Here is a 22,437-nt window from a genome sequence, read left to right as displayed (position 1 = left end):
TTTTGGTATTTCTTATAAATGTGTTTCCTCATATCTGTACCAGACTCTGGAAGGACAGGGACTCTTTTTATGGGTATTATGAGAATTTTTGTTATCTGTGAGAGACTGAATGGGCAACTGGGAATTCAATCAGTTTCAACCAGGAAGCGCAAACAAAAAAGGAACACAAGAAAAAAACACGCTTTCATTACTTGGTTTTGTATATTTTATTAGAAACATGTACAAAGCTACAGTATGTACACAGACAGGGGCGCAACTTTGCACTTTCTGAAGTGTAGAAAGTGCAATAGATCACATCATGCACCAACAGCTGAAATCATTTTACACTGACTAGAAATCATTTTACATAAGGGATATGGTGCATGTCCATTTTTTTTTTTTTGCGCCACTAAACACAGGTATATGAATAATATTTACAAGTGAAACTCTACAGAGAAGGAGAAGTCATGGACCAGCAGACTCCACCTCATTATTCTCATAATTTCTTTAAACTTTCTTACATATATCACATAATATGTACAGAACACAGCGCAGCTCGGAAAGACCTTAGCTGGAATGTAAACTGGAGGATTCCGTCTCGGGTGTCATTGAAGTCCCGTTGCGTCTCCGGGGTAAAATCTTCAAACTGGAGGCCCGACTCAGAGTCAGGGCCCTGCGGGCCGAGCTCTTGAACCCGGCCCCCAGAAACGCGTAAAGCAGCGGGTTTAGGCAGCAGTGCGCGAACGCCATGGGCTCCGCCACAGACAACCACACGCCCAAAGCCGCCTCCAGCCTGCAGCACCGGGGCAGGACCTCCAGACGCAGCAGCGCGTCCACGGAGATTCCCGCTCCGTAAGGGAGCCAGCAGATGAAGAAGCACAGAACCAAGGCGATCGTGGTCCTGACCGCCCGCCGCTTCTGCCTCTGGCCCCCCAACGGGCCTGGCCGGGTCAGCCTGGAGACGATGACGCAGTAGCACACAAGAAGGACCAGACCAGGGATCACCAGGCCCACCAGGACCAGCTGAAGGTGAAAGACGGCCACCCAGACGGGAGCGTTTTCTTCGGGGTAGAAGCGCTGGCACACGGTGGCGCCCTCTCCGCCTTCCTGAGTCCGGGCAAATACCATATCCGGGACAGCCAGCAGGGTAGCAGGCAACCAAGCACCTGTAGAGCAGAGGAGGACAAAATTAGGCTTCAGAACCTCGTTTGGGTTTGTGGATCATTGCACTATTCTCATCAGTAGCTGCGTTTCCATTAACCGTGAAAGTGTGCAAATTGAAATTACTCAAATTAATTTGCTTAATGGAAAAAAAGCATTTCCGAGAAATCTCACGCTTTTCCATAAAAAAATAAAATCACGCTAGGATGAGATGGTTTTTCAGTCATGTCGAAATAGATGTATTCCGTAAAACTGCAATGGAAACACTTTCTTGGCATCCTAATCAACAGCCGAATGTTACTACTTGCGAAAACGACGAAGGAGACGACAGGAAGTAGGAGGAGGATGTTGATTAGCTTCGTATTGTTTAGTTTTGTTTTCAACTCCTCTGATAGTTGGTAGATGGTGAGCGCTAGCGCCATGTGTAAAATATGAATATATGCTCATGTCATGTAACTGTTTACATCAGTGTCTGCCAAGATTTTTAATAGCTTATGAGGTGAACATGCTTATTCACTAAGGGGTGCCGTTTGTAAAGTTGCACAGTGAAAAAAAAAATAACAGCAATAATTTGGTTTATTTAGCTCGTCATACGAACAAAAATTGTGTGTGTTTATTTTTCCAAGTCGTATTTTCACCATATTATTCATTTCCTACATTAATAAATGTCGGAGTTCCAAACTAAATATTTTCAGATCAAATATTTAGTTAGGAAGCTAGACATTTAGCTTCCAACTAAATGTTAAAGTCTGAGCAAAATGTGTATTTTTCAAAATAGATATTTAGCTCCAGATTAAATATTCGTTTTGCTAACTAAATATTTACATACAAATTAAATATTTAAACACTTAAATATTAATTTAACTTTCAAACTAAACATTTAGTTTTCAGACTAAAAATTTTGCTCCAAATTGAATATTTATTTTGCTAACTAAATATTTAGTTAATTTAAGTGAATTTTTTTTCTTTTTTTTACAGTTTAGCTTTACAAATGGCATCCCACAGAAACTTTTTCATCTAACAAGTCAAATGTCAGAAAATCTGTCAAGGAATCTTTTTATGAATGTCTGTCGTTCTGTCTTGTCTTATCTTTTGGACGATGACCTCAGATGTCTCTTCTGGTTTCGGTAGGGTGAAACGGAGAATGCCGATCTGCTTCTTGGTACTCACCTACATACACCGCCTTGTGTGCCAGCAGCTGCCTCAGCCCACCGGTGTTTGTGCCGGTCGCTCGGACCACTGCCAGGTAGCGGTCCAGACTGATGAACGCCAGGATGAGCACGCTGCCGTACAGGTTGACGGTGTAGATCACGTGCACGCCGATGCAAGCGGCCCCTCCAAAGCGCCAGTCATCCAAAGCTGCATCCACTGCCCAGAAGGGAAGAGCCAGAACAAAGAGGAGGTCGGCAGCAGAGAGATGGAGGCGATACCAGTCTGTCAGGCTGCACTTTGACCTGTAGGCATGGAGAGAATCTGATCAATGCACTCATTTTTATCTCCCAGTGCACCTGCTCCCGCTTTCCTGTCCTCCCTCACCTGCGCTGACAGCCCAACACCACGACCACCAGACCGTTTCCGGTTATGCCCAAGACGAAGATTATGGCGTAGACCACGGGCAAGAAGACCCGGTGAAGCTCGGCGGTCATCCCGTGCTCCACATTGCAAGACTCTTCCAGGTTCTCTCCGTCGTCCCAGAAGCCAGAACCAGAGCCTGTGTCGTTGAAGTCAAGGTAGACATGCTGAAGGCACACGATAAAAGATGAAGAAAGGTTTATTCCCAGATTTGTGAGAGTTCTCTGAAAGTTGTGGTGTGCAGCTTAGCCAGGCTTACCTCATAGTAAGACATGATGGAGGCGGTCTCCCTTCTCATCAGAGTGAAGCCAAGACTTCCTTCTCAGGGTTTTTATAGCCGTGCTCATGCTCCACCTCCAAACACCCCAAAGCATCTGTCTGCTGGCTTTTTTCCTGTTTTCGAGGTGTCAGGTGTTAATACTGGATCTATCACAGGATACCATGTGCGTGTCTGAATTGTTTTAGCCCCTGAGACCTCTGGCTTGTAATCATCAGGGTCAATTGGCAATAGGAAAGACCACTGCTGAGAAGCAGACAAAATGTGTGTGTGTGTGTGTGTGTGTGTGTGTGTGTGTGTGTGTGTGTTGCTGGGTTACAGCAGGACAAGTCAACCTTACGTGCGTCACTGTCTTGCACGATGCATGAAAGCATGTAGAAATGAACATGCATGAGAGGGAGAGAGATATTGAGACCCCTGATGAAAAAAATAGTGTTACATCCTGTGAGATGACTATCAGACTTCCTCTGGTCCGTTCTGGTAAACACCAGGCTGCAGGACCTGCTCTGATCTTTGCCAGTGAAGCATCACGACTGTGTCTCTGGCATCAGATTGTCACCTCTCCAAGAGAAAAGAGAAGGAGCGCTCTGATTTTAAGCTCCGACTTCATGAAGACGGACTGTGCCAACCGATTCACTTAAGGAGGAACAGTTCAATTTAATCTAATTTGACATTTGTAAGTATAAAACACTTAACCACTTTTCCCATGAAGTTTTGGTAGATACAGTCCAATCCAAAGAGCATTCACACACACATTCTAAGTCATATCAAATTATTCTCTTTCCTCAAAATTCTGCACACCAAAGCCTCATTATGACAATGATTTTTGAGACTTTTGCTAATTTATTAAAAATAGAAAGCCAAGTAATCACATTTATGCAAGTATTCACAGCTGTTGCCTAAGACTTTGTTCATCCAGCTTGGACATCAAAAACAGCCTCAACATTTTTTTTAATATAATGCCTCCAGCTTAGCTCACCTATATGAAGCCAGTTTGGTTCATTCTTCTTCAGGCTGGATGGAGACGTCTTTGCAGGCATTTTCAGATCTCTCTAAAGATGTTCAATTAATTAAGTTTGGACTCTGGGCTGGCTTGGCATCTCCAGAACATTCCCAGAGTGGTTCTGAAGTCTTTGAGGTCTCGGCCTTGTGCTTTGGGTCGTTGTCCTGCGGGACATTGAACCGTTTCCCCAGACTGAGGTCAAGAAGGAGCAGGTTTTCGTCCAGGATGTGCTCTGTACATCACTGCATTCGACTGGTCTGCCAGTTCCCATAACATGATGGTGGCATCACCATGCTTCACTGTAAGAATTGGTTTCCTCCAAACATGATGCCTGGCATTCACACCGAAGAGTTGAGTCTTTCTCTTATCGGCCACAGAAGTTTGTGTTGTTTTGTTTCTCCTGGTCAGAGATTCCTTCAGGTGCCTGTTTGTTAAACTCCCAATGGGCAGCCATTTTTGTTTTATTAAGGAGTGGCTTTCATCTGGCCTTTCTCCCATCCAGACCCGATTGGTGTGTTGCTCCAGAGATGATTATCCTTCTGGAAGGTTCTCCTCTCTCCACAGTGGAATGCTGGAGCTTTCACAGAGTGACCATTGGGCTCTTGGTCACCTCTCTGACTAAAGCTCTTCCCCCTCTGGCTGCTGAATTTAGACGGCCAGTTCTAGGAAGAGTCCTGCTAGTTCCATGCTTCTTACATCGACCAAAGACGGAGGCAGCTGAGCTCATGGGAACATTCAAAGCAGCAGAAATGTCTCTAGATCCTTCCCCAGATTTGTGCCTGAAGAGAATCCTGTCTCAGAGGTCTTGAGGCAATTCCTTTGATTTCATGGTTGGTGTTTGACCTGTGACCTGCACTGTTAACCGTGGGAGCTCATATGGACAGGAGTGTACCTTAACAAATCAAATCAAATCCAATCAACTGAATTTACCACAGGTTCACTCCATCTTTTAGAAACATCTCAAGGAAGATCAGTGAAAACAGCTCAGTCTTGAACTTCATAAACAAAGTATTAAGCAAAGGCTGTGAATACGAATGCAAATGTGTATTTGTTTTTGGTTGTCTGTTTTTCTGTTGTCATAATGAGATATTAGTGAGTACAATTTTGAGGAAAGAGATTAATTTAATGACATTTGGAATAATGTGGGGAAACTAAAGCATTGTGAATACTTTCTGAATGCTCTGTGTATCATCCAAGTATCTTCAGTCCTTGTGGATGGTGATGCTGTGGTCAGGATGGATCTTTTAGACGTTCAAACTCTAAAAAAAAAAATGTAAAAAAATCACAGGCATTTTAAAGAACATCCTTTAAATGATATGTCCGAAGCCACATCGTGTCTTTAAACGGCTTATTTGAATAAAGGACTGCATTCCTATCTCCCATCTGCATCTGATGTAGACTCAAGTGTCTCTGCAGACACATTTCCTGACTCTGCTTTGACTGGAAATCTCCATCCTCTAACAATTCACTTAACCCATAAGTAAACAGTGAGTCTACTCCAAAACAAACTTTAAGAAAACTGTCATAAGCGTTCCCCCCTGGCCTCTTATCTGCTTCTCACTTTCCCCCCACCCTTCCTCAATGTTCCCTGCTCCAAAATATCTCCCTAAACACACCACTGCTTGGCTGTTTGGGGAAAACATGCAAATTAATAAAAAAATATACTTTTTTGATCCTACTTATTTTTCCACAAAAACTGCTTTTTGGAGATAAACTTGTGAATTCCCCTAATCTGGGACGATAAAGGATATTTCTACTATTTGGAACATCTTATTGATTTATTTTTATGTTTTTGTGGCCATCACAGCAACTGGAGAAGTGGGCAAATTGCTGGTTTTGATTAAACCCAGAAGTTTCCAAAAAATAATTGCAGTTTTCTTTCAACACAACAAATTCCTTGTTATCTGTTAGTGCAGTGGTTCCCAAAGATTTTCTGGGGCCCCCAGGGGACGCGCCCCACACTTTGGGAACCTCTGTGTTGGTGAGACAAAGAATTAAACATATCAGTATTTGGGAGGTGGCGCCACCTAGTGGACTGAAATGCTGTTAGCAAGACTACCGTTTGATGTGATAAAAGAAAAGCTTAGTAAAAAAAAAAATTAGAGCTGTTGCATTCTCTGTAATGCAATATGTTGAATCTAATAGCATTAGGAAAATAGTATCGTTGAGAAGCAGTTGATTGTGAAAGTTATGAAAGTTGAGGTTTATGTTACATCTGGTGTAACACTAACATAGCATTTCAGAAAATAAAATAAAAAACAATAACACCATGATGGTAGTGTGATGGTTAGGACACTTTTTAAAAAGTTATAAAAAAAAAAGCTGTGGCCTGCATGTCCTAAAAAAGGTACATATTTATATTTAAATGGCTGAAAGTGCTTAAACATTAGACATATAGTTAGATACAAAAAACATCATATGGAAGAAATTGAAGGAATCAGTGTGTAGTGAAAAACTTATTCTGACATGAGTCAATGGCATCAGCTTATGTTGTATGTGGATCAAGATATTTTAAGTACAGTATCAGTACTTTGTGACAGAAATAAGTTAAAAAATAACAGCCCATACCAAAGTACAAGTATACGCTTTAGTATTAATGTACATCTTACACTTCTCTTTATGCTTTCAAAATCCAAGTATACTTCACTGTGCTATTCTTAAGCATTCACAATAAACATGTTTGTTCTATGATTGGCATTTCCTTGAATTTTGTTGTCAAGATAACTTTGCACAAACAAAAAAAAACCACCACCTTGTTTTTGGTGTCCCTAATTTTGAGGTCACACCTTGTAAAGATGTGTGAAGTTTTCAAATGAAAGATCTATTGCATTAGCAAGTAATCTTATGCTGGATTTAACAAATACGTTTCCTTTAAAAAAAAAAGTACCACATCTACTGGTGGTAAAGGTAGATATAGAAAATTATTTAAAAAAAAGGCTAAATAAAAAGACAAAAAAAAGTCTGACTGAGATTCACGAGACACAAAATCTTCATTCGTCCAAAGTAAAAAGAGATGACACAAAATATTGACAAAGTGTCAATATTTATACCATTGATTGTTTCTTAACCTTCAAGGTTTGCAGAAGAAAAGGCTGATTCTGTTCTTGAGACGACTGGAGCCTGCGGAGATGACTGTGCAAAGAAGGATTCTTCATAAAAATCAAGAAAATTAGCAACAATGCCAAACATCTTCCTTGTGAGAACTGTTATGCAGCAACAGCAACACTGACTGCTACAGGATCCGTTCTGCCCACAGCCATCCACTTCCACAACTGTGCTCAAATTAGTAATAAAAGTAATAAACGATTAATCTAAATAAAGACTTTTTAAACATCTTTATCACAGGTGGCAATAAATGTGGTGGGTGTTGCACTACAGAGACAGATGCAAAAGATAAACTGGTAAAAATGTTTAATTTCAATTCAATACAAGCAAACAAGAAATAAATGAATGTGAAAGTTTATGAAACTGCAACAATAATTTAACGAAAACAAATCCAACAGAATTAAGAGTAGCAAACCCAACACTTCAAAAAATAGTTTAAATAATCAGAGGCCCTCTGCTTCAATAAAGACAGATGCCTCCATGTTGTTAGGATGTTTCTCTGACGATCATGCTGCTGTTCCCCCGCAGCTGAACGAGAAGATCTCTGAACTCGCACGTCTTCTTCGGTGCTCTCCTCGGGGCTCGGACCGCCGCTGATGCTGGGGCCTTCAGGGCCGCTGATGACGGAACGAGTTCAGTCACACCGTTCTTAGAACAACCCTCCGTTTCTGGACTTATTTGAGCTCCGGGGTCGCTGTCGCTGCAAAAACTCGGCATGGTCGACAACCTGTTCGGGTTGCCGAGTTTGCCTTTTGTATTTGTGTGCTGGTGCAGACTGTTGTTTTGGAGACGCTTCTGCTTAGCAACGCGGGAACCTTGAGAACTACCCCGCCTCCCCCTGCTCCTCTTTTTCTTCTTCTGATTTTCTGCCGTGGAATTGGCCCGTCTCAGGTTCCTGGCACGGACGGAATATCACATGTGAAGCTGTTTTATATGACGGCGTGTAATTGCTATATCTAAAAAAACAAAAATTTCTGTTCAACTTTTGAAATTCTTCCACGCTTTTTTAAAGAAAAATTTTTTTCTAGAAAATTAAATTTCTTTTTAAACATTATCCTTGTTCTTTCAAGAATTTTGGGGGGCTAAAATTTACTGTTCCTTTTTCCCCCCCTACATACAATGACCCTAATACGTCACTGTTGTTTTACATGAAAATGACAAAAACTGAAAACAGGTAAGCACACAGTTTACCTCTTGAGGAAAATGTGCGGCCTCGAACAGGGTGAGGATTGGTCTCCTCGTCTCATAACGAGTCCATCATGCAGCTGAATGTGACTTAACAACTTCCTGTCAGGACACAGGCAATATAAGCATGCATATGAACAGCAGCAGCTATTATTAAACACACCTACAGGTATCTTACTGTCTGGCACCAGGTTGTCCTTTAGGCTTCCATCTTTTCATCAGAACCCATTGGTCACAGGTCAGAGACTTGGGATCTGAAAGAGAAACCTGACCATAAGAGTCCATGTCAGATGGGGGATTAGATATTTCTTATTTCAGCGGCTTTCTTTAAAAGTTTATGGTGAATAAGAGTTTTTTTGTGAATAAATGTACAATAAAGAGGATGAGGTGAACCAGGACCATAGCTATTCAGATAAATAGCGGTGCGCACTAGGGCTGAAACGATTAATTGTGATTAATTTATCATTGTAATAATTGTCAACTAATTTAGTAATCAATTAAATCGCTTACTGGACTACAAAGACTCAGAAAAAAGGCCATTTACTGAAAGAAACAACACATTCAAGCAATAATTAAGCCAGAACTGTACAACATACATGTACATTTTGCACTTAAGATAAAAATACATGTCTGTAAATATGTGGCAGTGTTGGCTTCACCTGGTTCTAATTCACTACAGGGTTAGGGTTACCCTAGCTTTGTTTAATTTTAATTTTTTTAAAATTGGCTTATTTGTTTATTTTCATCTTTTGATTTATTTCTAATATTGTGTAAAAAAAAAAAAAGGCACAAGTGATTAAATTAAAAAACTTTAGAATGTGCCAACTTTTAAAAATCGGATCAATTACCAGCATAATTAATATAGTTAATCAATAACTAAAATAATTGTTAAATGCAGCCCTATTGAGTAGGCACAACAATATGACTAATACTGATGATCTTTTTTGACCTGGAAGTTAATTTATTAGAAAAATAGCAATTGGACGAGCTTGAAGATGTGAGCGAGTCTGACGAGACAACCTGAAGCATTGTGGGAAGAGTGTAAGGAGGCGGCGCTTTGGGGGGATGTTGTTCTGCTTGGAGATGTTTTTTTCCAGGAGTTATTGGAGATTATGAATGAACGAAAATACTTTATTAATCCTCAGAGGGGAAATTCGCATTTCAGTAAATGATTATGATTATGTAAATCACGTCACGGAAACGGTTTCCCTCCCTAATTTCAGGACACGCTTCTCTACTCTAATCTAAGATAAAGTATTAAACATACTGATCATTAAGCCAGGATTTCTGTATTTAAAATTGTATTTATCTGGTGTAATATTAAAATTTGAAATGTCATGTTTTCACCGACGGTAAGCAGATAATCATAAAAACCGCCCCAAAAACTCTGTAGCAGTGTTAGAGTTCCTATGTTTGAACTAGCATTACCAGAGAAGGGTCATTTAACATTTCTACCTTTGGAGCCCAGAGACGGGTCGACTGACCTGAAGGATTTTAGCTAGCATCCTATAAGCAGGTGTGAGCAGGCGCTTTTGTTCTGTAAATAAGGCCATTACTAATGGTAATGGCCTCAACGCATCTCACAGTTGAACAATTGTTCCTGCATCGATGGTTGACCTGACACTTCGCCCTTTTGCCTGAGCTGGGTGTGGAAGGTTGTTGCCGAAGCAGTTTCTCCTTGTGTGCCTTCTTCTCACTCACATGAGAGTTACCCAACTCTTTTGCGAGCTCAACCAGGAAGTCCACCCGTCTCTCCTGCACCCCAATGCATGCCTGATAAAGCACATGTGCATTCAGTGCTGCCATGTCAATCATGTTGTAGAACACTGCAACTGGCCATCTCCGTGTTCCTGAACGCACGCTGTACTCCCGCACCATTTGGTCCATCACATCCACATCGCACTTTGTTTTGTTGTATTGTGTGACCGTGTTTGGCTTCCTTTTGGTGGTATCCTCAGTCTCAACCACGCTGTGCATGCTGCTGAGAACGTAAACGGCCTTCTTCCTTTTGGGCGCATACACTGTCAGCGTGGCACCAGTGGTTGAAAACATCTGAGTGGTGAATTCAGTGCGATCCATCTGTCTAGTGGATTGAGGAATTTCCCGGCGTCTCTTGTTGACCGTGCCGAGGATAGTGGTTTTCCGGCTAAGCAGTCGTTGTGCAAGTGACAGTGATGTAAAGAAATTGTCCGTGGTTACAGTTCTGCCCTTGTCCATGAACGGTTCCATCAGCCTCATCACTACAGTCTCGGACAGTCTCTCCCCGCTGGGACGACTGGGGTCCTTGCCAAGATATGGGAAGACATTACAGATGTACTTTGATTTCAAGTCGCAAGCCACCCAAAACTTGATGCCAAACTTGTCCGGTTTTGTTGCAATGTATTGCAGGAAACAGCAGCGAGTCTTTGATGGAAAAAGCTGTTCATCAATAGTGATGTGTCGACCAGGGTTGTAGGATGCGATGCAGTTGGTGACAAACGATCCCGAAACATCGGAGATTGCAGCAAACTTATCGGTCTCCGCTCGCTCACTGCGTGTAAGCATGTCATCAAAGCGAAGGTGTCGCATGATGTCTTGGAAGCGGTTTCGGCCCATAGTTGCAATGATCCTTGGGTTTGCCAGGTTTGCTGACCAGCTGTCACATAGTGATGGAACCTTGGTCACCCCCCGCAAGATAATGACTGAAATAAATGCCATTAGTTCTTGTGAACTAAATAGGTGAAGCAGTCACCTATTTATCCTCCACAGCACAAAAGGCTGCATGCAAATTTGCATGTGCAAAGTCTCCCAGATCTCTTTTGCTTACACTTTTTGCATGATTTTTTTGAGGTGGATCAACACAATTAATTTGGTTAGTGTATTTCTAAACTGTCATTTTAAACCCACTTAGCTTTATTTAAAAGAAAAACGTTACTAATTTCTTTTAGAAAAACCTTTGCATATTTCTTGAAACAGATTGTATGTTTTGCAAACTCTATGTACGTTTGGCAAAATGACCTGGATAATGCAGCACAACATCATGGATCAGCTGCAAAAGGTCACATCTCTCCAAAAACACTTCATGTATGCTTCAAAACTAAACTGAAGAGCATTACTTACAGGAGAGTCTACTGTAGAGCTGCCTCCATCATAGATCGCACCCACCCCCCAACATGGACTATTCACACTCCTACCTTCTGGCCTGATGGTCAATGTCCACATTTACAATTGAAGAAGGGATGCTAATTTGAGCCATCAGAGTCGTCAGTCTGGACTCTTTCGGGACTTCAGGGGGGAGGTCGAAAACCCTGGTAATGCTATTAAACCGTGAATGCATTCCTATTTTCTCATCCACAACTTTTTACACCATATTTTACTTTTTAATTTCTCTTAGCATAGGACTTGCACGAATAAACTAACCGTTATCTAGAAGTTTGCTTCTGATCGGCGTCTTCAACCTTTTAGCCTTCTCGTAGAGCTTGTGGCAAGCCGAGCAAAAGTCACTGTAAAGCTCGCCTCTGTAATCATAGCACAGATTGGACGGACCGGAATCTATGCTGTTGTTGCTGCTTTCAGAGCCACTTTCATCATTTGACTGATCCAGTCCATAACTGAGCGTGCCAACAGCCTCCCTCGCGGCCCCTTCCTTGGCAAAAGGATTACTGGGGATGAGGTCGACGATGTCTCTCCCCTCGCTCTCATCTGCATGGGTCTCCTCCAACCGCGTCCTTCCTCTCCGGCTCTTACCGCGAAGCCGAGCAACATCTTCGTCCGGAGCAGGACTTTTCTGGGGGAACTTTAGTCTGGAGGATCGTCGGAGAGACATGGCCGTTGTCCAATTCAGCTTGTACTCAAATGATCTGTGAAAGAGCAACAGCGATTAATCACACGGTCACATGTTACGCTGTTCCCTGTGGATGAGCAATCAAAAGTAAGGACTTTTATGCGTTTCCTTTCAAAATCCTACCAGCTTACCTGTAATATTCGACTTTTATGGACAGTGAGTGAGATACGTCAAAGTCAGTTGTATCATACCTGCAATGTTTGGAGACAAAAAATAATAATAATCATGACAGAAATAGAAATATTACAGCTGCAGATTAGCTAAAACATGGTGTTCCTTTCCCTAATTGTTGACATCACATCAATAATAGGCAGCCTGTGAAATTTAGTTTTCAGAAAAGATCAATATTTTCTTGACTTAATATGTATTCTTGATATGTTATGATACTGAATGAAAATAAAATTCACAACCTGCGACGTCTAAGTTGCATCAGATTTTAGGATACATTTTTGTCAGGCAAATGTATCAATGTATCCAATGAACGATTAGCAGGAGGATCACGGTTAGAAACTGTAGCTAAACAGCGTGAAGTTAACTTATATTACAAAACGACGAAAAACAAAACGACAAAAAAGCTAAGCGGGACTCGCAAAGTCTCCCGTGTCTTGATCGAAAACGTTCAACTCCTGGCGAAAATTAACACTTTTGTTCCAGCTAAAGTTTGAACCAAGGGGGAAACCAGGCTAGGCTAAAAACAAACAGGACATTCGGGGCGCCAGGTTCGCCGCTCTCTACTGAACCGTGTTGGGATTTTAAACTCACGTCGGCTCACTTCCCTCACAGCTGTCATCTTCAGACATGCTCCTAGCTGCTTCATTCACCTGCTAAAACTAAGAGGAAGATAACCGCGCTTACACATCGGCTCGCGCTGGAATGTGCAACTCTCGGACGTCATCTACTAGGAGTCGGGAGAAAAGGTGCGCGAGGCGATGCAAGGAACTCCGACGAGCCAATCACGAGCCATCACTTCTATCCAGACTTCCTCTATGGCAGAGAAGAATTCCACGACACCGCCACCTGCTGGCCATGAGCGATAGCGGCGAAGTAATTTCATATTTTTAAGAAGGATTTAAGGATTTTAAACATATTTCTCTGCACCTAACTGGGTCATTGGTTTTTTTAAGCTATCTTATATTTCACATTCGTCAATCGCCACATTTTTGTCTCTACCTATATTGCATGAGACCAAAATATAGATTATTCTATAATAAGTCTATTCTAATATTAGACTTTTAAGGTTCCTTCTGTCAAGTCGACTTCCCCCCCTACTCATGCTTCTATGTAGAGCTTTTTGGCCATATTCTAACTTCATGGTTAATTGAAAATTCTTCAATAATTGTCCTACATTGGTAGTAGTTGTAGTAGCTGTGCACTGGTTTTGTAAATGATCAATAGAATAATAAATTGACTACACACTATAGGCAAATATAGCATTGTTTATCTCATGTTTTGCCTAGGTATCCTTGGAAGTGTTTTTGGTGTGTACATCTCTACTAAATAGTCACTGACGAGGCTAGAAACTTAAAGAAGAGTGACTAAACAGAACTGAGCAATTAATGTGCAATCTTCTGATTTCCTTCTCAACTGAACATATATTACTAAACATCTAGATTTCAAAATTTGTTGAAATGGAAGCAAAAACTAAGTCATACATAAACAGTTCGGTATCTAACACAGAACCACGTGGTACAAGTCAACCTTTAGTCAGTATTATTTATCTGATAGAGAAATCTATTACTCTATTTATTAAAGTATCTGCAACCTAATCAACAAAAAGTCTCACAGTACTAATTCTCTAAGATCCATTTCTCTACAATGTATTGTAGTTGTTTTTACTATAACATTATCAAAAGTGTGCAAAAACAACATTTCTAATTACCTTTGCTAAATGAAAAGCTAAAATCAACATTTTGAAGATCTTTCAGTCATTCACAGATTTCTATATATACAGTAAATACATTTGATTTGATCTTTCACCTGGATCTTATCACCATAGAAACAACATTAAAGTAGGGGAAAATTGCTCAGGTTGCTCTTTCAAATGGTCACCAGCATGTTTGTTTGTTTGTTCCACAATGAGAGGAAAGGCTGGCTTGGCCCAGTATCAATGGTGCAAATTCCACAACTTTCTCCGGATTGAGATTACTGAAGTTTGTGTAAACACTCGTGAACCCCGTTATTGACGCCCACTGAACCTTACCTCAGTTCTTTGGCTGAGGAAACATCAGCAACAGGAGAAATGTTATCACTTAGTAACTAAATCCTAAAGAACTAACACTCTGACCTCTGACTACAGTAAACTGATATCATTGTTTTTCTTTTGTTAAGGACTTTGAACACTTGTAACTGTAACTCCTAGAGGAGCTCCAGTAGGAAGAGGAGCAAAGGGCGTGAAAAGTTCACACTTGTTTTCAAAGGAGAGGAAAGAAGGGTTTTAAGGTTAATCTTTTTATTTTTTTTCATTGGCGATACGTGAAGAAGGAAGGTCGAAGAATGAGGAAAGCATATTTTTTGGTATTATTCCTCCTGAGCATGGCTGTGGAGGGAAGAGGTGCTGCAGGGAAAGTAAAGGACTCTGCAGAGACTCCCAAGCTTGTCAAGACAAGCAAAGTCAAAGAAACCGACACCATTCTAGAAAAAAGCGTCTCTTCTTCAGGATTTCTAGGTAACCTGCTGGTGGTGCCTATGGATGGGAGCCACTGGGTGGGCATAAAAGCCATCGCACAAGAAATGGGTCGGCGTGGACACAGGGTCACTGTGGTGATTCCGGAGCTCAGCATACGGATGGGTCCAGGGAAGTACTATGATACAATCACCTATCCTGTTCCCTATGACCGGGACTACATGGATTTTGTGATGGCCTCACACAAGGACATCTTGGAGAAGTCGGCACAGCCTTTAATGGAGAAGATAAAGAAGCGATTCGGTCAGATCCAGAAAATTATTAGCTTTATTCACACCACAGCAGAGAGTCTTCTGTTCAACTCCAGCCTCATTTCTCATCTGGCACAGCAGGTGAGTGAATATACAACATGGGGACAGATTTTTAGATTATTGTGGAAAAAAAATACTTGAACAGGAGTCTGGATGAGAAGAAATAAGAAATTTATTAAAACCTTGCAAGGTGAGAACAGAAATACAGAGACAAAGGAGTCTGTCAAGTCTGCTCTGACTAACAGTGGATCTGGCTTCCTTTCATAGGTTCTGGTCAGAGAAGAGAGACTTGATTGGACTAGAGGTGTGAATCCCTGATAGTGATGTACCAGGGATTCTGTGGAGCTCAACACAGATGGTCTTGCCATTTGTCCATTGTTAAGGAGAGGGGGTTGTGCTTTCATGCTAAAGAGGGCAGATAAGTTCTACATTGGGGAAGTAACACTTAGATAGTCTCCAGGATCAAGGAGGTCTCCCCTGCTGTTATATGACACTGCAGAGGTCTATGTGAGAGCAGCTTGACCAATCTCACGATAAGACTATGTAGAAATACCTACAGCAGAAGAGGGGTGAGGAGCACATTATTAAATTTTCCATTACAATTATACACAAAAGATATGGTTTTTGCTTAAGTTTTATCTGGTATGTTGCCTGAACTACCCTCTGAAAATGCAGTGCAGGCGCACGAGAACAAAGCTTTTCAAGGAATATTTCCGTATGTTGCTTGGGATTCCTTGTTTTCACGGCAAGTAAAAAACAAGTTGTTTTTTTTTACCCATTTATTTTCTGCTATTAAATTTTTTAGGCATTTCCTAAAAAAATGAATATCAGCATACAACACCCAAAGCTTATTGACGTATCAATTTATTGTGTCTCAGATGCCTCAGCAACCACAAACGTCAAGGTATTTTATGTGAAAATCCAACACAAAGTACTGAGTATTTTTCTCCTCTCCTTCTGTCTCAATTCCTTCATAGAACTTCGATGCAGTTCTGACTGACCCAGTGGTCCCAACGGGCTTGCTAATTGCTCACAAACTAGGTAAATTACCCCTCTTTGGATTAGGTGGTGGATTTGTTCTTCCATGCAATGGATCACACACGTTTTAACAAGTTCCACCACAGAAAAAAACTGCGTTCCTCATAAAACGCCACTTGAACTAACATGAAATCACAAAACTACAAGCCAACATAAAGAGGCAGCCGAGGATTCTAACAAGCGCCTAAACTTTTTGAATGCAAGTCATGGTTCAATCATTTTGAAAAAAAAAACAAACAATCCCCAATAACCCTCCATCTTTCTTTCTGTACCTAATGAAAGTAAATTATTTTCTTTATAATTAATGGATTAGATTACTTAAATCAGAATAATATGTAAAGGTCCATTGGTTTCAGTCACTCAGTCACCAAGTGAAACACAATATATAGATTAGTTAAATAAAAACCTCATGTTTTAGCTCCTTCATTTCTCTTAAGCATGATGATTTTCTGCTATCAGCTAATAAAAACACATTTAAGATTAGAATATTACTCCAGACCCCAAAAAATGGTCAAAAACATAAATCCAGGCTTAATGAAAAGTATGTTTACTTTAGAGAACCTATTTTCAAAAGGTACTCTTTCAAATCTGTACTTTAATCTCTAATTTCGTACATATTATTATTAATAATTTTATTTAATTTCCCTTTGGGATGAATAAAGTATCGAATTGAAATAGTGCCATTTTCTTCTGTGAGCCACCACTGGGATCAGTGAATGAATCGTGTGAACCCTCTCATCAGTCTGTGCCAAATCACTTCCAGGTATCCCCACCATTAACTTACTGCGGGGGGTTCCCTGCTCTCTGGATATGAAGGCTTCAGGCTGTCCCTCCCCACCTTCCTTTGTGCCTCGATTCTTCACCGGATTCACAGACAGGATGAGCTTTAAGGAGCGACTCATCAACACTTTGGCGAGTACAGCTAGTGGAAAATAAAAGGTGGCTCCTCCAGCTTTGAATCAAAAATGTTTAGTATAAGCAAAAGAACGACCTCCAAATTTAAGCTAACGCTGTGTAGTTTTGCAATGTTTGGACACAATTTCATAATTGACCAAAATGTATCCGTTGAAAAGTTTTGTGTCAACTCTGTGATCAAAAAACAACAACAACAACAAAAAACAACACAATTTTTCATTTTGATTTTATGATGCCAGGGTTTGTACACCATAGCCATTGTCCGGCTTCGTTTCTGACCCACAGGTGGCGTTACTGGAGCCGTTGTTTTGCCGGCTGATGTACTGGCACTTTGACCAAATAGCCTATGACTTCCTGGAAGAGAAGGTGAGCGTGGCAGAGCTTTTTGCTGAGTCCGCTATCTGGCTGCTCAGGTAGGATGTCATAAGATTATTTTTACATCTTATTTTTTCCTCTACTTTGTTTTCATCATCACAACTACTATGGTTGTGATGGTATAGGGGGATACAGATGCTCTGATGTTGAGCATCTGTCGACACCAGGTGGTCTATTCTTCATAAGCCACTCTACATCTGTAACATCTCTACTATTATTAGCCTCATTTGTAATTAGCTTACATCATACCAGTGTTATTACAACTGTTGATTTTAATCTTACAGGAGTAGCAAACTAAATATATATATATATATATTGATATACGGATTGCCATATTATTTGAACTATTTGAAAGTAACATCAGCGGATAAACACCAAATTTACAGTAAACAAATCATCAAGTTTAATATCTTATATTTCTCCAACAGTGGCAGCAGCCAATAGCAGGAAGAGATTAATCTATTTTTTGAGTAACATCTAGAAAAATTATATGGAAATTGTGTTTTCATGTGTAACAGCATTTAGTGTGTATTGTTCAATGCTATTTTAAACATATATATTTATCATGCTAGCTTGTTGCTCTTGGAGGCCCTCTGGTGGTGTTGAGGCCATAAATGTAGCTGCTTAACTTGCACATCCTTTGGGCCGGTTCTCCTATAAACTTGACTTTAGGACTTGTTGAGGCGCTTATCAAGCTCAAATACATTCACACACTACACTCTCATATTCTCACACAAAGGGCCTTTGTAATTGTAACATCTACAGAAACTCCTCAGACTCCCGTCTCCCAGGAAATAGAAACTTAGTTGATAAAATGACGTAAGACATCAGATGACCACCAGGTGCATCCGTAGTATAGTAAACGAATCTTCCCGTTTTTGATGAGATGCTGTATAGACTCGGTCACATTCACACCTAGTCTGTAAGGGTAAGCGTCTCCTTTTTTAGCGCTCAGCCAGTACAAGTAATCAGACTTTACTTATTTTATTCTTTTTTAGCGCTAAAAAAGGAGACGCTTACCCTTACAGACTAGGTGTGAATGTGACCGAGTCTATACAGCATCTCATCAAAAACGGGAAGATTCGTTTACTATACTACGGATGCACCTGGTGGTCATCTGATGTCTTACGTCATTTTATCAACTAAGTTTCTATTTCCTGGGAGACGGGAGTCTGAGGAGTTTCTGTAGATGTTACAATTACAAAGGCCCTTTGTGTGAGAATATGAGAGTGTAGTGTGTGAATGTATTTGAGCTTGATAAGCGCCTCAACAGACTTATACCTCATAAAAATCTGGATGTCTCCTTTCATCTTATTAGAGCTCACAACAATAATTTGTTCAGAAAACAAAGATAAGCTATTTGTTTTTTTGAGCCAAAATGCATAATGTCATCCTTCCCTGAGGCCTCAAGGCTTAGACAACAATGAAGAAATGTGTGTGAATTTTCTTGTAATTCTATTCACACAAGGATTGACTTTACGCTGGAGTTTCCCCGTCCTCTCATGCCTAACGTCGTCCTGGTCGGTGGGATCAATTGCAAAGTGAGGAACCCTCTTCCTGAAGTGAGACATTTTTACCAAATCTCAAACCTTTTCAGACATTCCTCCTTAACTTAACGCCTCTGGGTGAGAAGAAACCTTAAGAAGCTCTGATGTGTGTGTTTTCAGGATTTGGCGTCATGGTTATCAGGCGAGCATGGGTTTGTGGTGTTCACTTTGGGCACCATGGTTTCAGAGCTGCCAGATGACATCACTTCCACCTTCCTGGATGCCTTCAGCCAGATTCCTCAGAAGGTACAAGGACACTAGTGGATAACAATATGAAGCCATCCAGTGCCTTGTAAAACCATTCATGCTCCTTAAATATGCTTGCATTTTGTCACGTTGTAATTTAAAGAGACAGACCAACACAAAATGCAAAACCGTGAAGTAAATGGAAAAGGAAACATTATTTACAACATTACACATACTTTACAATGATCTATTTGAGTCCAACTCAATGTAATTTAATACCAGCTGTTCTCTGGTACGATAACAAGTTGTACTGAAAAGCAAATGCATGCCACACTTTTCAGAATTTTCCTTTCATTTCAGAATCATGCAATACTGATTTTGAAAACGTTCAGTAGGTGTGAATACTTCTGCATGTGATTTCAAGGTTTCCAAACTAAAAGCTCTATTAACACTTTTGATAGGTGATATGGAGGTACACCGGCAAGGTTCCAAACAGAATCCCAGACAACGTGAAGATGATGAAATGGGTGCCTCAGAACGACCTGTTAGGTAGGAAATCTATCTAAAACATCTGTAAGGAGGACATATCACTGCTCAGGCATATAAAACATCTAATTTCGTAAAAAATTTGATATCTTTTCCAAGCCCACCCTGGAGTTCGAGCTTTCATCACTCACGCCGGCTCACACGGGACATTTGAGGGCTTGTGTCACGCCGTCCCCATGGTGATGGTACCACTGAGCGCAGAGCAGCCCGACAACGCACACAAGATAGTGAGCAGAGAAGCCGGAGTCGTGCTGGATATCACCGCTCTCACCACGGAATCCCTGCTGCAGGGGCTGAACGAGGTCATCAATGACACCAGGTAGGAGGCGGCGCAGCTGAAACATTCCTCACCTCAGCTGTGAGTTCAACCTGTTCCATCCCTGTGTGTGCGCTCAGGTACAAGGAGAACATCGGGAAGCTTTCGGCTCTTCATAACGACCGGCCGATCGACCCTCTGGATCTGTCAGTGTTCTGGACTGAATTTGTGATGCAACATAAAGGAGCGAAACACCTCAGACCTGCTTTCCATGACCTGTACTGGTTCCAGTACCACAGCCTGGACGTCATGGCCGTACTAGCTACTGTGCTGTTGGTTTTTGTGGCACTGACGTATAAATGTCTGAAGCTCTGCCTCAGGAAACTGAGCAGGAAGAGGAAGCAAGAGTAGGTGGAGCTGCAAATTCTCCGTTTCCATCCTTATCAGTGTGGGGAAAGGAAGTTTTAAAATCGTGGTAAAATCTTGATTTTAAACACCGTAAAGAATAAAAATAAATCCATGAAGGTGATCAAAAGAAGCTTTATTAAACTGAAAATGCAGAATATCATAAGATCAAATTACATAACGCTGGCTCCAGGGAGGAGAATCAGTGTCCTCCTTTCTTTGGAGGAAACATGGTGTACTCTATTGCCAGAGCGACAGTGAACGCAGCGAAGCCCCATTTAAATCCTCGGAACAGAACTTCCGACAGAGTGACCGCGCGCGCGAATCCGCCTGAATACCTCCATGCCTCGTTGCTGCAGGCAGACAGAGACAGAGGGGAGAAGACAGTCAGACATCACCTTGGATACAAACGCAACCTTGTTAATATGGCAGATTCATCCAGCATAAAAATCAGACTTTGATAAATTGATTGGAAACTCTGCCCATATTACAGGCTAACTGTAATATATTAAATTAATTTAAGACATGTAAGGCCTTAATTTAGAAACATTAATTTAAGACTTTCTAAGGATGCACAGACACCCTGTCAATTCTGTTTAATCACAGTCAGCGCAATCAATGGCAGGTGTAAACACAAGACAACTTAATGCTGAAACTGAATCAAAAGCCTTAAAATATTAGTTTAAAGGTTCACTGGGCTGTTTAAACTTTTTATTTTTCATATTTGTTGCTTTAGTTGTTGCTCCGTAATTAATTTACTTACTTCCCTCAGATATTTGTGCATGTGTGTAAAAATACTGACCGTGCCCACGGGTCTTTGAGGCCCCTGGCTGCCAGTCGCTGCTGCGTGAACTCCAGCGGGGTTCCTTCCACCTTCCACTGCCGCCAGTCCGGCATGGACATCTTGCTGTGGCCGTGATCACCTCCCATGCTGAAAGCGAAAATGTTTCTCAGTCCTCATCTTGTTGGTGCTTCAAATGCTCTTTGTGTTTTCTTTCAGAAAATAAATCAAATCTGCGGTTGTAAATGTTTAGTACAACTCACTGTAACTAAGATACATAATGAAAACGAGGAGAAGAAAGCTTCACAGACATGGTTAAAATGCTGGGTTTATACATGTTTTGTGCTCTTCTATGACCGCAGCTGTATAACATTCACAAATTTCATTACGTTCATTAGAAACTCTTCGTATGGTGACGTATGATTTATGAAGATGCTTTTTAATCTGTTTTAGTGAAGCTTAAAATGTACGTCAATAAAACTAATTAAATTACAGTTTGAATCATTTTTCCTTTCCACTTAATTATGTTTTATTACACCAGTGTTAATCTGGCCATATTATTGATGCTACAGGTTTTTAGCAGAAAAGTTGAAAAGAGGCCATTTTAATGAGATGCAACAGGAATCATAACTGTAATGCATCAAAGTACAACGATGTCAGCATACAACACACTTATTTACGTTAATATGTCTTTAGATAACATAATAGCTGGACTCTTTCTGATAGAAGTCGGTGTTTTCTCAGCTAGCACGCTAGCTAGATTAGTCTATGACATTACAAATTCACTCTGAGGCCTGTTTTAGCTCACTGCTTCGTTTGCGATAATAATGTGGAACCACAACTCGAGATATGGCAACAGAAAACTCTGTATAATGTCAAGTTTAAAAAAGATAAATAGGTGTACCTGAACGGTTTGTTGTGACCTCTGCTGCTGAAGTGAACACTGCGACAATCAGCGACACTTGACGGCAGAATTACGGCGAAGTGTTGGGGACAAAAAACCCATAAAGCGCGAGCATACGTATAACGCAATATGTGATTAGGTTTACATATATTTACTGGAATAATAAATACTTTGCTTATGAAAAATTAATTTGACCTTCATTAGAGTATACTCCACCAAAAATATATCGATGTTACTTGGTTACCAACGTAGCATCTGTACAGAGACTTATGTCCACATATCCACTATTCTTGTTTAGGATAAAATGAGAGGTAAAATTCTTACCATTCATGATTTAACACATAAATGTAGATTTTGTTGTATACTGTGACTATATTACACATATAAAAAATCCCCTCCATATAGTTAGCTCTCACTACCATGTGTAAATAAACCATAACAATCC

At 40.8% G+C, this 22,437-nt stretch overlaps 4 protein-coding genes across 7 annotated transcripts; 1 reads left to right on the top strand and 3 right to left on the bottom strand.

Moving 5' to 3' along the window:
- Positions 1–201: 201 nt before the first annotated feature.
- On the bottom strand, positions 202–3,263 carry LOC102230886 (C-X-C chemokine receptor type 4-like). The gene is made up of 4 exons (XM_005797046.3): positions 2,972–3,263; positions 2,677–2,879; positions 2,311–2,594; positions 202–1,145 (listed from the first exon to the last, which is right to left on the bottom strand). Exons 1-4 carry the CDS (start codon positions 3,008–3,010, stop codon positions 547–549), a joined length of 1,125 nt encoding a protein of 374 aa, XP_005797103.2. The 5' UTR covers positions 3,011–3,263; the 3' UTR covers positions 202–546.
- Positions 3,264–7,389: 4,126 nt separating this feature from the next.
- LOC111608947 lies at positions 7,390–13,119 on the bottom strand. Of its 3 annotated transcripts, none has more exons than XM_023335596.1 (6): positions 12,927–13,119; positions 12,237–12,296; positions 11,682–12,121; positions 8,461–8,536; positions 8,289–8,384; positions 7,390–7,992 (listed from the first exon to the last, which is right to left on the bottom strand). In XM_023335596.1, exons 1-6 carry the CDS (start codon positions 12,998–13,000, stop codon positions 7,584–7,586), a joined length of 1,155 nt encoding a protein of 384 aa, XP_023191364.1. In that variant the 5' UTR covers positions 13,001–13,119; the 3' UTR covers positions 7,390–7,583. The 3 variants fall into 3 exon arrangements, with proteins under 3 accessions (XP_023191364.1, XP_023191366.1, XP_023191365.1); XM_023335598.1 differs by having other exon boundaries at positions 12,961–13,060; XM_023335597.1 differs by having other exon boundaries at positions 12,868–13,014.
- A 1,192-nt stretch (positions 13,120–14,311) lies between these two features.
- Positions 14,312–20,429, top strand: LOC102235116 (UDP-glucuronosyltransferase 1-1-like). Its single transcript, XM_023335595.1, has 9 exons — positions 14,312–15,120; positions 16,017–16,080; positions 16,841–16,989; positions 17,278–17,405; positions 18,836–18,929; positions 19,035–19,160; positions 19,562–19,649; positions 19,746–19,965; positions 20,043–20,429. The coding sequence occupies exons 1-9, from the start codon at positions 14,599–14,601 to the stop codon at positions 20,311–20,313; spliced, it is 1,662 nt and encodes a 553-aa protein (XP_023191363.1). The 5' UTR covers positions 14,312–14,598; the 3' UTR covers positions 20,314–20,429.
- Positions 20,425–22,192, bottom strand: ndufb3 (NADH:ubiquinone oxidoreductase subunit B3). 2 transcript variants are annotated; one of them, XM_023335599.1, is made up of 3 exons: positions 21,993–22,192; positions 21,110–21,238; positions 20,425–20,660 (listed from the first exon to the last, which is right to left on the bottom strand). In XM_023335599.1, the coding sequence occupies exons 2-3, from the start codon at positions 21,235–21,237 to the stop codon at positions 20,510–20,512; spliced, it is 279 nt and encodes a 92-aa protein (XP_023191367.1). In that variant the 5' UTR covers position 21,238; positions 21,993–22,192; the 3' UTR covers positions 20,425–20,509. The 2 variants fall into 2 exon arrangements, with proteins under 2 accessions (XP_023191367.1, XP_023191368.1); XM_023335600.1 differs by lacking the exon at positions 21,993–22,192 and having other exon boundaries at positions 21,110–21,583.
- Between the last annotated feature and the right edge of the window lie 245 nt (positions 22,193–22,437).

The sequence above is a fragment of the Xiphophorus maculatus genome, chromosome 6, assembly GCF_002775205.1.
Source record: "Xiphophorus maculatus strain JP 163 A chromosome 6, X_maculatus-5.0-male, whole genome shotgun sequence".
Taxonomy (NCBI): Eukaryota; Metazoa; Chordata; class Actinopteri; order Cyprinodontiformes; family Poeciliidae; genus Xiphophorus; species Xiphophorus maculatus.
Note: the sequence above shows the minus strand (reverse complement) of the source record. Positions and strands in the feature narration are given on the sequence as shown.

Bases quoted from the DNA above. Each gene is read 5' to 3' on its own strand.
- LOC102230886 (XM_005797046.3), bottom strand. From the start codon at position 3,010: ATGAGAAGGGAGACCGCCTCCATCATGTCTTACTATGAG. The intron at 2,880-2,971 runs GTAAGCCTGGCT...GTGTGCCTTCAG, and splicing joins CCATCATGTCTTACTATGAG to CATGTCTACCTTGACTTCAA. The intron at 1,146-2,310 runs GTGAGTACCAAG...TCTGCTCTACAG, and splicing joins ACACAAGGCGGTGTATGTAG to GTGCTTGGTTGCCTGCTACC.
- LOC111608947 (XM_023335596.1), bottom strand. From the start codon at position 13,000: ATGACGTCCGAGAGTTGCACATTCCAGCGCGAGCCGATGTGTAAGCGC. The intron at 12,122-12,236 runs GTAAGCTGGTAG...GCTCTTTCACAG, and splicing joins ATAAAAGTCGAATATTACAG to ATCATTTGAGTACAAGCTGA. The intron at 8,385-8,460 runs GTAAGATACCTG...GTGTCCTGACAG, and splicing joins GGACAACCTGGTGCCAGACA to GAAGTTGTTAAGTCACATTC.
- LOC102235116 (XM_023335595.1), top strand. From the start codon at position 14,599: ATGAGGAAAGCATATTTTTTGGTATTATTCCTCCTGAGCATGGCTGTG. The intron at 15,121-16,016 runs GTGAGTGAATAT...ATTCCTTCATAG, and splicing joins TTTCTCATCTGGCACAGCAG to AACTTCGATGCAGTTCTGAC. The intron at 19,650-19,745 runs GTAGGAAATCTA...ATCTTTTCCAAG, and splicing joins GCCTCAGAACGACCTGTTAG to CCCACCCTGGAGTTCGAGCT.
- ndufb3 (XM_023335599.1), bottom strand. From the start codon at position 21,237: ATGGGAGGTGATCACGGCCACAGCAAGATGTCCATGCCGGACTGGCGG. The intron at 20,661-21,109 runs GTCAGTATTTTT...GTCTGCCTGCAG, and splicing joins CTCAAAGACCCGTGGGCACG to CAACGAGGCATGGAGGTATT.